The following is a 14093-nucleotide window of genomic DNA, read 5'->3' on the forward strand; positions in this document are numbered from 1 at the left end:
ACATGATCTGGCACCCATATGGGATGCCGGCATTGCAAGCAGCAGCTTTACCCGCTACACCACATTGCCAGCCCCAACACTAACTTAATAAGAAAGAAACCTGAGAGACACCACCTTAACCAAGTGATCACAGTTGATATCAAGAGAAATGGGACAAATCAATGCCACATGCTTCCTGAGATGATGTATCAAGAACATACATCATTTTCAGGATAGTCTTACCCACAAAAAATGCAGTCTTGACGGAATCATAAGAAAACATCTGGCGCCGCGGCTCACTAGGCTAATCCTCCACCTGGCGGCGCCGGCACACCGGATTCTCTCCCGGTTGCCCCTCTTCCAGTCCAGCTCTCTGCTGTGGCCAGGGAGTGCAGTGGAGGATGGCCCAAGTGCTTGGGCCCTGCACCCCATGGGAGACTAGGAGAAGCACCTGGCTCCTGCCTTCGGATCATTTGCGGTGCGCCAGCCGCAGCACGCCAGCCGTGGTGGCCATTGGAGGGTGAACCAACGGCAAAGGAAGACCTTTCTCTCTGTCTCTCTCTCACTATCCACTCTGCCTGTCAAAAAAAAAAAAAAAAAATCAGACAAACCCAAATTGGGCATTATTTCACAAAATAACTGGCTTGTATTTTAAAAAATGTCAATGAGGAGCTAGTCCAGATGAAAGGAAACTAAAGAGGCATGACAGCTGAATGCAACACATGATGCAAGTAATCTCTTTGGCCATGAAGGACATTGAGACAATTGACAAAATCTGGAGGAGGTCTACAAAAAACAGTATGGTGTCAGTGTTAATTCCCTGATGCTGATGATTGTGCTAAGGTTATTTTTTTTTTAATATTTATTTATTTATTTGAAAGTTGGAGTTACACAGAGAGAGGAGAGGCAGAGGCAGAGGCAGAGGCAGAGAGAGAGTCTTTCATCTGCTGGTTCACTTCCCAATGGGCCGCAACGACCAGAGCTGTTTTGATTCAAAGCCAGGAGCCAGGAGATTCTTCTAGGTCTCCCACGTGGGTACAGGGGTCTGAGGACGTGGGCCATCTTCCACTGTTTTCCTAGGCCACAGAAGAGAGCTGGATCGGAAGAGGCGCAGCCGGGACTCGAACAAGCACCCATATGGGATGCCGGCACTGCAGACGGCGGCTTTACCCACTTCGCCACAGTGCCAGCCCCATATACAGTTACTTTAGAAAATACCCTCATTGCCCCATTTTATCCATGATTTACTCTCAAGCAGTTCAGGGAGCAAAACAAATACATATAAAAAAGCAAATGAGGGCAAATGTTAACATTTTCTAAGTGAAGAATATATATAGGAATTCTTTACCCTAGTCTTGCAAATTTCCTACCAATGTGAAATTACATCAAAATAAGTTAAAAAGGAAAAGAGTACATATATGATGTAGTTTTATTTACATATCTGAGGTAGACTGAAACAGAATGAAACAGAATGATGAAATATGGGAGAAATAATTTCTTGTCCAATTTTTTAAAACGATATGAGTCAAACAGCTCCCATATTCATTATAAACAGACACATGGAGAATTGCTAATTAATAAAGAAACTCAAGAGGCCAGCATGGTGGCATAGCAGGTACAGCCACCGCCTGCAGTGCTGGCATCCCATATGGGCACCGGTTTGAGACCTGGCTACTCCACTTCCAATCAGCTCTCTGCTATGGCCTGGGAAAGCAGAGCAAGATGGCCCAAATCCTTGGGCCCCTGCACCCACGTGGGAGACCAGGAAGAAGCTCCTGGCCCCTGGCTTACCACACAGCTCCAGCCATTGCAGCCAACTGGGGAGTGAATCAGTAGATGAAAGCCCTCTCCTCTCTCTGTGTAACTGTGACTTTCAAGTAAAATAAATGTCTTTAAAAAAAAAAAAAAAACTCAAGTTCAAGTAACCTTAAAACATTATGTTTTAAAGATTTACTTATTTATTTGAAAGGCAGTTATACAGAGGCAGAGGCAGAGGCAGAGAGAAATCTTCCATCTGCTGGTTCTCTCCCCAAATGGCCACAATGGCCAGAACTGAGCCAGGCCGAAGCCAGGAGCCAGGAGCTTCTGGGTCTCCTGCGTGGGTACAAGGGCCCAAGCACTTCGCCCATCCTCCACTGCCTTCCCAGGTACATTAGCAGGGAGCTGGATCAGAAGGCTTTACCTGTTATGGCACAGTGCCAGCCACTATGTAAAATTCTTTTTAAATGTATTTAAAGTAATATGCAAAGTGGAAAGCAGGCATGGGTGTTGGAAAAAATTTGAAAAAAATATTTAATGCTGTAAGATTGTTTAAGTATAGAAACAAATTGTGGGGCCAGCACTGTGGCGTAGCAGGTAAAGCTGCCACCTGCAGTGCCAGCATCCCATATGGACTCTGGTTCGACTCCCAGCTGCTTCACTTCTGATCCAGCTCTCTGCTATGGCCTGGGAAAGCAGTAGAACATGGCTCAAATCCTTGTGCCCCTATATCCACATGGAAGACACAGAAGAAGCTCCTGGCTTCTGACTTCAGATTGGCACAGCTCTGGCCGTTGCGGCCAATTGGGAAGTAAACTAGCAGATGGAAAATCTCTCTCTCTCTCTCTCTGCTTCTCCTTCTCTCTGTGTAACTTTCAAATGAATAAATAAATCTAGTCTCTCTATGCTCTGATTCCTCTCAAAATGTAAGCATGAATTATGTAGTAATCCCTATCTGTGATTCTAGTCTTCAGCCTACTTTGAGACATCATAAAATATTCACCAATTCTCATCAAACTAAAACGATTGTGAATGTTTTTAGATTTTTACTTAAAAAAAAATAGTTACGAGTCTGGCGAAGTGGTATAGTGGGCAGTCTCCACCAGTGGCACCAGCATCCCACGTGGGCACCAGTTCGTGTCCTGACTGCTCCTCTTCCGATCCAGCTCTCTGCATATAGCCTGAGAAAGCAGTGGAAGATAGCCCAAGTGCTATGGGAGACCCAGAGAAAACTCCTGGTTCCAGGCTTCAGATTGGCCCAGCTCTAGCCATTGTGGCCATTTGGGGAGTGAACCAGTGGATGGAAGATCTCTTTGTGTCTCTCCCTCTCTAACTCTGCCTTCAAAAAGATAAAGGGGCCCGCACTGTGATGCAGCAGGTTAATGCCCTAGCCTGAAGTGCCGGCATCCCGTATGGGCGCCAGTTCTAGTCCTGGCTGCTCCTCATCCAATCCAGCTCTCTGCTATGGCCTGGGAAAGCAGTAGAAGATGGCCCAAGTCCTTGAACCCCTGCACCCATGTGGAAGACCCAGAAGAAGTTCCTGGCTCCTGGCTTTGGATCGGCGAAGTTCCGGCTGTTGCGGTCATCTGAGGAGTGTACCAGCGGATGGAAGACCTCTCTCTGTCTCTACCTCTCTCTGCAACTGTCTTTCAAATAAATAAAACAAATCTTAAAAAAAAAAAAAAAAGATAAATAAAAACCTTAAAAAAACTGGAATTAAAAGATAAAATTTTTTAAGATTTTATATTTTTATTTATTTGAAAGACAGAGTTACAGAGAGAAGTGGAGACAGAGAGAGGTCTTCTATCCACTGGTTCACTCCTCAGATGGCTGCAATGGCTGGAGCTGCGCCGAACAGGAACCAGGAGCGTCTTCCGGGTCTCCCACGCGGGTGCAGGGGCCCAAGGACTTGGGCCATCTTCCACTGCCTCCCCAGGCCACAGCAGAGCTGGATCAGAAGCAGAACAGCCGGGACTGGAACTGGCGCCCTTATGGGATGCTGGAGCTTCAGGCCAAGGCTTTAACCCGCTGCATCATAGCGCCGGCCCCAATAAAAAAATTTTTAAGGAAAAAAATTAGTTAGTGGAAAAATCCATTTCAGCCGCATTTGTAGGAGGAAGTGCAGAGTTTTAGAAAATCAGTTATACCATGCGATGGGAAGAACTCAGTGCAAAGGTTAGAAACTTTGCTTCCAAGGAGACCAGAATTTCTTGAGGATAAGTCAAAACAGTACTTTGTTTTAAAAAACATTCTTGATACTGTGTTCAAAGATGTCACTGGCTGCCATCCAGAGCTGGCAGTTAGCAGAGCCAGCTTTGGGGAGGAATCTCTCTCCAGAGAACTTGGAACCACAGATGCTGACAGCCCCAAGGAGGGATCTGAGACAGGTGAGTTAATCTCCGAGGAGGAATCCTGGCTGAGGAGCTGGCTAGGGAAACTCCCTAAGTAGGCAGGTTTCTAAGGCCTATGGGATCATTAACCCTTGCCAGCACTCAGCTTTTGTGTGCAGGCAAACTGTTTCAACAATCAGAGCACTCAGTTGCCAAGATACAATCTATGTCCTCGGCTCATTAGTCTGATGACAAATAAATCTACCAACACCAATGCACCAAAACCTGCCCCTGGGCCAACATCAAGTCTGATACTGTGGGTATTTCCCTACATGATTTCTCCCTGTCCAAGGGCCTTCCTCACCTTGTCAGAAACATTTTCATGCTGAATTCAATTACTTCTAAATCCTCCACCCCCACCCTTTTTTTTTAAGATTTACTCATTTACTTGAAAGTCAGAGTGACAGAAAGAGAGGCAGGGACAGAGAGACCTTCCAGCCACTGGTTGACTCCCCAAATTCCTGCAATAGCCAGGACTGTGCCAGGCCAAACCCAGAAGCCAGCACTTCTATTTGGATCACCCATGTAGGGGGCAGGAGCCCAAGTACTTGGGCCATCATCTGCTGCCTCCCAGACACATTAGCATGAAGTTGGATAAGAAGCAGAGTAGGGGCTGGCATTGTGCTGCAGCAGGTTGAGCCACCACCTGCAATGCTGGCATTCCACATGGGTACCAGTTCAAGTCCTGGCTGTTCCACTTCCAATCTAGCTCTCTGCTAATGTGCCTGGGAGAACAATGAAAGACTGTCCATTTGCCAACCCCAGTTCTAGGAAGTTAGGGGCTTGAAGTTCTAATCTCACATGGGCTCCTTGGGGGCCATTCTAGACATGCACCTGAAAAGACTCCCAAACTAATAGATGCCTTTCAAGTCTGGAAGCTCTACACAGAGTCTTGGCCCCTGACTGGCTTCCAAGGGATAGGGTCAAGTGTAGACAAAATACAATTACTATCTTTTCTCCCCAAAGCAAAGGATGACTCAGGGAAGAGAGACTACAAGCAAAGAGTTTAAGGCTGTAAGCTGGCCTGAATCCACTAGGCAAATGGCTGTGTTGCATTCAACAGAATACCTTGTCACACTTTGGTAGGTGGAGGGGGGAAGACAGTAAGAGATCTTCCATCCACTGCTTCACACTGGCTGCAACAGCCAGGACTGGGCCAGGCCAAAGCCAGTAGCCCAGAACTCCAGGTCTCCCATATGGAAGGCAGGGGCCCAAGTACTTAGGCCATCATCTGCTACCTTCCCAGGTGCATTAGCAGGAAGCTGGACTGGAAGCAGGGTAGCCAGGACTTGAACTGTCACTCTCTTATGAAAAGCTCCACCATAACACCTGCCCCAACACTGTGATTTTACCTTGACATTTTATATTCATTCTACCATGTTACATTTTTTGCAAATACATCTCTTGCCCAAAAAAAAAAAGGAAATATATATATATATATATTTAAAGATTTATTTATTTATTTGAAAATCCGAGTTACAGAGAGGGAGAGACAGAAAAAGAAAATCTTCCATCCACTGATTCACTCCCCAGATGACTGCAATGGAAAAATCTGAGCCAAGGCAAAGCTAGGAGCTAGGGGCTTCTTCCAGGTCTCCCATGTGGACAGCAGGGGCTCCACTTCCAATACAGCTCTCTGCTATGGCCTGGGAAAGCAGTAGAAGATGGCCCAAGTCCTTGGGCCCCCGCACCCCTACGGGAGACTGGAAGAAGCTCCGGGCTCCTGGCTTCGGATCGGAGCAGCTCCGGCTGTTGCAGCCATTTGGGGAGTGAACCAGCGGATGGAAGACCTTTCTCTCTGTCTTTCCCTCTCACTGTCTATAATTCTACCTCTCAAATAAATAAATAAAATCTTTTTAAAAATCCACTTATTTGATTTTAGGAAATAACAAAGAATTAACACACACATACTCATGTGCCTTTGAAGTCCTGTAATATAATGGATTTACATTCAAAGCATTTCATAGTGGAAAAAAATGAAGTTTATTTCAATCAGTGTGTCCACAGTTCTTGGCCTCTCACTGGGAAGCTGCAAGATGTCCTTGAATAAGATCCTGAACACGGGACAGAATAATCTCATTAGAGCTGCTGCAATTTTCTGGACCATATGGTGGTTCTATAGTCAGGACTCCAGCCACACAGAGAGTGCTTTGTGAATCTCCCTGTTCGGTGATGGGGATGTGGTTCTTCTCAAGCCATTTCTTCAGGCTGTTCTTCCGCTTCTCCAGATCCTCAGGGCTGTAAGCTTGGCAGTCTCCAGACGTGAACAAATGCATCAGCTTCTCTCTCACTCTGTGGTCTCCTTCACTCACGATTTCAACCGTCTGCACAGCATGTCCCATAATTCCAGTCACAGACATGCTGCCATCTTCAAGGAAGTTCACGAGGACAATACTTTGGAAGAAAAGTAAGTTCAGAGCAAATTTGCAAAGGAAAAACCTATGATTGACAATTAATAGAAAATTTCAAAACAGCAAAGAGGATTTTGAATGTTTCTAAAACAAAGAAATGATAAATGTCTGTTAATACCTCCACCTCCCAAATGTCTGCTAATTACCTTGATGTGACTGTTACACACTGCATGCATTGAAACGTCACACCATTTCATAAATATGTACAACAATTGAAAAGAGAAGAAAAAAGAAAAACCTAACTAAAGAAAGAAGCAATGAGGGGCCAGTGATGTGGCGCAGTGGGTTAAAGCCCTGGTCTGCAGTGCTGGCATCCCATATAGGCACCGGTTCAAGTCCTGTTTGCTCCACCTCCAATCCAGCTCTCTGCTGTGGCCTGGGAAAACAGCAGAAGATGGCCCAAGTCCTTGGGCCCCGGCACCCACATGGGAGACCTGGAAGAAGCTTCTGGCTCCTGGCTTTGGATCGGCGCAGCTCTGACTGCTGCGGCCATTTAGGGAGTGAACCAGCAGATGGAAGTCCCCCTGCCGCCCCCCTCCCCGCCTCTGCCTCCGTAACTCTGCCTTCAAATAAATAAGTAAGTCTTTAAACAACAACAACAAAAACAGCAATGAATGAGAGGCATCATCAACCCAAACAGATCCCGAGAACAGTAAGGAACAGTCTTTCCTTTTTGAAATGACCTCTCTCTCTACCAAAGGCTTTTTACTTGTTCAACAAGCATTCATTGACGACACCAAACATCTCAACTTTTCATCTAGCTTAAAGCTAATCAGAGTGGAATACAGTTAATATATTATTCAAAAAGTTATATAAATGCCTAAAATATGTATTAGAAAAGAAGGCAGAGTATAGCTTCGACTTTTAGAGTTAAAGAAAACAACAAACCACTATATTCCTAAAGCTGTACCTATGAAATTTGTATTCATTAAATAAAAGCTTTAAAAAAAAGCATAAAATTAATGAAATAGAAAACAAGAGTCAAAAAGAAGATCATGAAACCTAAAATCTGTTCTTTTAAAAATAATACATTAAATTCATAAAACTCAAGGAAGATTAATAGAGAAAGAGAGAAGGTACACACAAATATTAGGAATAAGGTAACACATGCCGGCGCCGTGGCTCAATAGGCTAATCCTCCACCTTGCGGCGCCGGCACACCGGGTTCTAGTCCCGGTTGGGGCACCGGATTCTGTCCCGGTTGCCCCTCTTCCAGGCCAGCTCTCTGCTATGGCCAGGGAGTGCAGTGGAGGATGGCCCAGGTGCTTGGGCCCTGCACCCCATGGGAGACCAGGAAAAGCACCTGGATCCTGGCTCCTGCCATCGGATCAGCGCGGTGCGCCGGCTGCAGCGGCGGCCATTGGAGGGTGATCCAACGGCAAAGGAAGACCTTTCTCTCTGTCTCTCTCTCTCACTGTCCACTCTGCCTGTCAAAAAAAAAAAAAAAAAAAAAAAAAAAAAAAAAAGGAATAAGGTAACACAGATTAATAGAAAATAACATGAATAAATTTGTGCCAATCATTTTGAAATTTAATTTTTTAAAAGATTTATTTATTTATTTCAAAGGCAGAGAGAGAGAGAGAGAGAGAGATCTTCTATCCACTGGTTTATTCCACAAATGGCCACAGCAGCCAGGTCTAGGCCAGGCTGAAGCTGGGAGACATTCCATCCTGGTCTCCCACATAGTAGACAGGATCCCAAGTACTTGGGCCATCTTCCACTGCCTTCCCAGGCCGATTAGTGGGAAGCTGGTTGAGAAGCAGAGCAGCTGGGACTTGAACCAGCACTCCAGTATGGCATGCCGACACTGCAAACGGCGGCCTAACTTGCTGTGCCACAACACCAAACCCTGCTTTGAAATTTGAAACAGAAAACTACAGCAGACATTTGGCATAGAATGCTGCTGCTTGGAACACCCACATCCCATACTGGAGTGCCTAGGTTTCAGTCCTGGCTCTGCTTCCAATTCCATTTTCCTGCCAATGTGCACCCTGGGAGGCAGCAAGTAATGGCTTAAGTACTTCGCTCCCTACCACATGGGAAATCTAGATTGAGTTCCAAGCTTCTGGCAGTGCATTTGGGGAGTAAATAAGCAGATGAGGAATATCGTTCTCTCTCTGTATTTCAAATAAGATGAAAATAAATAAATGATAAAACTTCACAGAAAATATAGAAATATAAATATTATAAAAATATAAATACTAAATAATAATAAAGCTTCATAGACTCAAAGAAAAAAGAAAGGGATACCTGTAAATCATATAATCTTTGATAAGAACTGAATATTTTAAAGTATTTCCATGGAGGGTGAAAAAAAGGCTCAATTTTATTGGTAAGTTCTATAGAATTTTCAAGGGTCATACATTTCTTTATTCCATTTTTCTAGTATGAGAAGCTGACAAAGAGAGAGCTCTTATCCACTGGTCCATGCTCCAAACGCCCACAACAGTCAGCGGGGTGAGCAGTGGGCTAAGCCAGGAGCTGGCACCTCAGCCCAGGTCTCCCACATGACAGGCAGGAATCCAATTACTTTGGCGTCAGTACTGCCTCTCAGGATCTGCATTAGCAGGAAGGTGGAGTTAGGAGATGCAGCTGGGGACCGAACCCAAGCATTCTAACAATGGGATGCAGGTCTCCTAACATTTCTAAAGAGATTCTCCTAGAAACTATAGAAAGAAGATTTTCCTTAATTTGTTTAAATGAAACTAATATAACTTTGATGCCAAATGCAGAGGACAGGATGAAAAAAGCAAACCAAGGGGACTGGCACTGTAACACAGTAGGTAAGGCCATGGCCTGCAGAGCCACATCTGCAATTTGAGATTTCCAGATGAAGCTCCTGGCTCCTGGGTTTGGCCTGGCCCAGTCCTGGCTGTTGCAGCCATTTGGAGAGTGAACCAGCAGATGGAAGATCTCTCTTCTCTCTCTTTCTCTGTCTCTCCCTCTCTCTCTCTCTGTAACTCTTTCAAATAAATAAATGTTTAGAAAAAAAGAAAAACATAACTTAATCTTATTAATACAAATGCAAAAATTCTGCATAAAATATATCATGATGTGAAGGGACTCTCACTTTGGTCGTACCCTTCCCCAAAACCTGTGACTCCAGTCTACGAAAAAATATCACTAAAACCCAAACTGGGAGACGTTCTATAAAATACCTTACCATTACTCTTCAAATCTATCAAGGTCATAAAAAAACAAGGAAAAACTGAAAAACTCACAGGTCAGAGGAGATTAAGGAGACATGGCAACTAAATGTAACCTGAGATCCTGGAATAGAAAAATGTCATTAACAGAAAAACTGGCAAAAGTCAAATAACCTCTGTGGTTTAATGTAAATTCTTAGTTCTGGAAAATGTGCCATGACTACAAAAACTGTTAACATTAGGGGAAGCTGGTTAAAGGGATACTGCCTGTACTCTCTTTGCATTCTTCTATAAATCTAAAATTATTCCAAAATAAATAGTCTATCTGTATGTGTATCTCCACTTTTAAAGCAGCCATGCAAAAGATACACCTTGTCCTCAATAATCTCTGAATCTGAATACCAATTTACAGGACACATGGTGGATGAGAGAACATTTAAATTACACCCTCACGATGCAATGAACTACATCCAGAATGTTTAATTCTCTAAGACAATGAACCAGTTTTTCAAAAACCAATGACATGGGCAACAAAAAATAGGAGAGAAAGTACAGAGACATAAAGATACTGTAGAAACATATCAACCAAACTGAATCACTAATACGAAAAGAACTCTGACACAACTGGGAAAAAATATGAACTGTTTTGGAATCAGCTAATATTAAGGTTATTATTGCTTTTGTTAGGTGTTACAAAAGTATTCTGAACAAGACCTCATGGTTGTGTAGTAGGTTAAAGCTCTGCCTGCAACGCAAGCATCCAGCTGCTCCACTTCTGATCCCAGCTCCACTCTGTTAATGCACCTGGGAAAGCAGTGGAAGAAGGCCCAAGTGCATGGGCCCCTGTACCTATGTGGGAGATGTGGAAGAAGCTCTGGGCTCCTTGCTTCGGCCTGGCAGAGCCCTAGATGTGGCCATTTGGGGAGTGGACCAGCAGATGGAAGATCTCTCTCTCTCTCTCTCTCCTCTACTCTCTGTAACTTTGCCTTTCTTTTTTTTTTTTTTTAAGATTTATTTATATATTTAAATTCAGAGTTACACAGAGAGAGGAGAGGCAGAGAGAGAGAGGTCTTCCATCCACTGGTTCACTCCCCAACTGGCTGCAATGGCCGGAGCTGCGCCGATCCAAAGCCAGGAGCTTCTTCCAGGTCTCCCACGCGGGTGCAGGGGCCCAAGGACTTGGGCCACCTTCTACTGCTATCCCAGGCTATAGCAGAGAACTGGATTGGAAGTGGAGCAGCCGGGTCTCGAACCGGCACCCATATGGGATGCCAGCGCTTCAGGCCAGGGCATTAACCCACTGCGTCACAGCACTGGCCCCTACTTTGCCTTTCAAATAAATTAAAAATAAATCTTTTTTCTTTTTTTTAATTTATTTTTTTATTTTTTATTTTTTGACAGGCAGAGTGGACAGTGAGAGAGAGAGACAGAGAGAAAGGTCTTCCTTTGCCGTTGGTTCACCCTCCAATGGCCGCCGCAGCCGGCGCGCTGCGGCCGGCGCACCGCGCTGATCCGATGGCAGGAGCCAGGAGCCAGATGCTTTTCCTGGTCTCCCATGGGGTGCAGGGCCCAAGCACCTGGGCCATCCTCCACTGCACTCCCTGGCCACAGCAGAGAGCTGGCCTGGAAGAGGGGCAACCGGGACAGAATCCGGCGCCCGGACCGGGACTAGAACCTGGTGTGCCGGCGCCGCAAGGCGGAGGATTAGCCTAGTGAGCCGCGGCGCCGGCCTCAATTCTTTGTTAACCCTCTTTCCCAGTTTGGATAGAACATACATACAGGCAGCACAAAAGGAAGCCATGACTTCAGGGAGGAAGAATACTCACTTGGCAGAGACTGGGTCTGTAGTTAAAACCCATCCTTTATACTCGTTCTTCTCACTGGCTATCACTCTGACTTCTTTGTAAATGTAATCTTGCCATTCTAAAGGGCCTTTCTTCGTCCATTCACTCATGGTTGCCAGCTGGCTAGATCTAAAACCACCACCAAGTTTGGGTTAATATGTTTAGGCTCTACCCAAGCAAATGCCTTCCCTCTCAGCTCCGTCCCGGGGTTTAGAAAAACGTGTGATTTGCCTCAAGTTCTTAACAAGTTACTTAATGCAATTAACTATTAATATATGTACTGTTCAAGCAACGGAGAGTATGGCTGGGGAACACAACATACAGGTAGAGACTGCATGAGATCACAAGGCGTAAGGTGGTTAATATTTTTGGCGCGGTCTGAAAGTCAAGTGGACACCGAGCGGCCGCGGGTCGGGTCTGTTCTGGGAAAAGTTATCCGGCGCACTTCTGCTTCAAGCCCCCAAAGCCGTGCCAAACCGCCTCACTCCCACCCTGCGCTCTGCTCTGCACCTGCCGCTCCAACTCTTCAATTCCGCCTTCCCTTCCACCACTGGAGTTCGCCCCACACTACTTTTACCCAAAACTGAAGCAGAGAACTCCCCCGACAGCCACCCTCTCACTCTCTGGTTATGCCAAGGAGATCTCGCCGAGGAGACGTCCCCGACTTGTGACAATTTCCTCTTAAAAATTTGAGTGGAAGCACAAACCAGGGGGCAACAGCTAAGGCTCATACCCGGTCCTGTCTGCAGCCGCACGGTACTCCACGCGGTCCTCGAGCCGAGTGGTACTTAACTTTTGTCTGATCCTGACAAAGGGGAAATACACCGGTTACAACTCCTTGCAACACCACGTTATCCGCAACTACGCCGAGTGAGAATGTAGCATCAAGCGGAGCCCGCCTGAGACCAGCATGCTTTGCGCCAAACGTCACTTCCTTCCCCCAGAATTCTCTGCTTTGTAGTCCTCGGCTGCGGTCGCTCCCTCGGGCTATAAGAGTAGCCGGACTGAGCTGGGCGGAGATTTTTAATAATAATGACAGCGGTAGTTAAGCTCTCGTGTTCACTAGGGTCTCCCCTCTCCGTTACCACAATGGACATTTCAAATCATCTTTTTTTTTTTTTTTTTTTAGCAGTGAAGGCTAGTGCTGTGTCCTCTATGGTAATAGACGTAGAAGTGCGCGTTTACCTTGGACTCAAGGCACTTGGACCAAAGCTCTAGAAATGCGAGATGAACATGCGTGGAGAGGCGCCATAGGCCAGGGTCTTATTTGGCTCGCCCGGGGCAATTAAAATGCCTGCTCTTTGAGATGAAGTGCACCGGATCAGATTGAATTCACCCCAGCAGACCTTCTGTACAACTCTTCTAATCAAAGTGCGAAAAGACTTGCTCCCGCCTCTGCTTAGTGGTCACGCACTAACTTGGCTACTCGCCGGGTCTAGAATCTTTTAGGAATATGATCCCGACAAATGGTACAAGGCAATAAACATTGAGATCCTATAAATGTGAAAATCAAGGGAGATACCTCTTTTATTTTTCTCATCAATACTTTATAGTTTTCAGTGTACAGATCTTTACCTCTTTGGTTAAAGTTATTCCTAAGTGTTTATTTATTTTTATGCTACTCTAACTGGGATTATTACTTTTTGGATAGTTCATTGTTAGTGTACAGAAATGGTATCAATTTTGTATTCCACAACTTTATTAAATTTGCTTGTTAGTTTGAAAAAAAATCAAGGGAGATATACAAAAACCTGATTGGAAGACTGTCAAACCAAGGTGTAGAAAACGTGGAAAACTAATCAGATTTTCCATTACTACTTTGGATTAAAGTTCCACATAATCCTTGAAACATTTTTTATTGTGACCATTTCAACAACCCTTCCCAAAACCTTTGCTCTTTGAATGATTGTCTGATTCCATTAATGTGACAGTGCTTTGTTGATTAGATTAGATTTTACCACTTAAAGCGCTCTATAAATCTGCAAAAAGCTAATATAAATACCAGTTGTTAATATGAGTTAAAACATTTGGCTTAATAAAAATCCAGCTAGAAGAGCTACACCCAGTTGTGACAACTGTTTATTTACACTTTAGGCTTTATTCGACTCAGTAGAATGAAGAACTTTGGCTTTTTTTTTTTTTTTTTTTGACAGGCAGAATTAGACAGTGAAAGAGAGAGAAAGAGACAGAGAGAAAGGTCTTCCTTTTTCTGTTGGTTCACCCCCCAAGTGGCCGCTATGGCTGGAACATTGCGGCTGGCCACTGTGCCAATCCGAAGCCAGGAGCCAAGTGCTTCCTCCTGGTCTCCCATGTGGGTGCAGGGCCCAAGGACCTGGGCCATCCTCCACTGCCTTCCTGGGCCACAGCAGGGAGCTGGACTGGAAGAGGAGCAACCAGGACAGAATGGGCGCCCAAACCAGGACTAGAACGTGGGGTGCCAGCGCCGCAGGCAGAGGATTAGCCTAGTGAGCTGTGGCGCCGGCCCAGGACTTTGGCTTTTGAGATATACCTATAGGAGAGGAATCTTTAGAAAATTCATGAGGAGCTAGCAGTTAGCCTATCAGT

General features: G+C 45.2%; 1 protein-coding gene across 5 annotated transcripts; it reads right to left on the reverse strand.

The window, feature by feature from the left end:
• Positions 1-6043: 6043 nt before the first annotated feature.
• Positions 6044-12459, reverse strand: GEMIN6 (gem nuclear organelle associated protein 6). 5 transcript variants are annotated; one of them, XM_008254505.5, is made up of 3 exons: positions 12262-12459; positions 11511-11657; positions 6044-6521 (listed from the first exon to the last, which is right to left on the reverse strand). In XM_008254505.5, exons 2-3 carry the CDS (start codon positions 11636-11638, stop codon positions 6146-6148), a joined length of 504 nt encoding a protein of 167 aa, XP_008252727.1. In that variant the 5' UTR covers positions 11639-11657; positions 12262-12459; the 3' UTR covers positions 6044-6145. The 5 variants fall into 5 exon arrangements, with proteins under 5 accessions (XP_008252727.1, XP_008252723.1, XP_002709955.1 ...); XM_008254501.5 differs by having other exon boundaries at positions 6044-6566; positions 12262-12457; XM_002709909.6 differs by lacking the exon at positions 12262-12459 and adding an exon at positions 12106-12218.
• Positions 12460-14093: the final 1634 nt, after the last annotated feature.

Source organism: Oryctolagus cuniculus, chromosome 2, assembly GCF_051225735.1.
Source record: "Oryctolagus cuniculus isolate XC-2025 breed Fujian yellow rabbit chromosome 2, ASM5122573v1, whole genome shotgun sequence".
Taxonomy (NCBI): Eukaryota; Metazoa; Chordata; class Mammalia; order Lagomorpha; family Leporidae; genus Oryctolagus; species Oryctolagus cuniculus.

Excerpts from the sequence above, each read along its gene's own strand:
- GEMIN6 (XM_008254501.5), bottom strand. The coding sequence starts at position 11,638 with ATGAGTGAATGGACGAAGAAAGGCCCTTTAGAATGGCAAGATTACATT. Across the intron at positions 6,567-11,510 it reads ACAGACCCAGTCTCTGCCAA|GTTTTTCCTTTGCAAATTTG; the intron begins GTGAGTATTCTT and ends TGTCAATCATAG.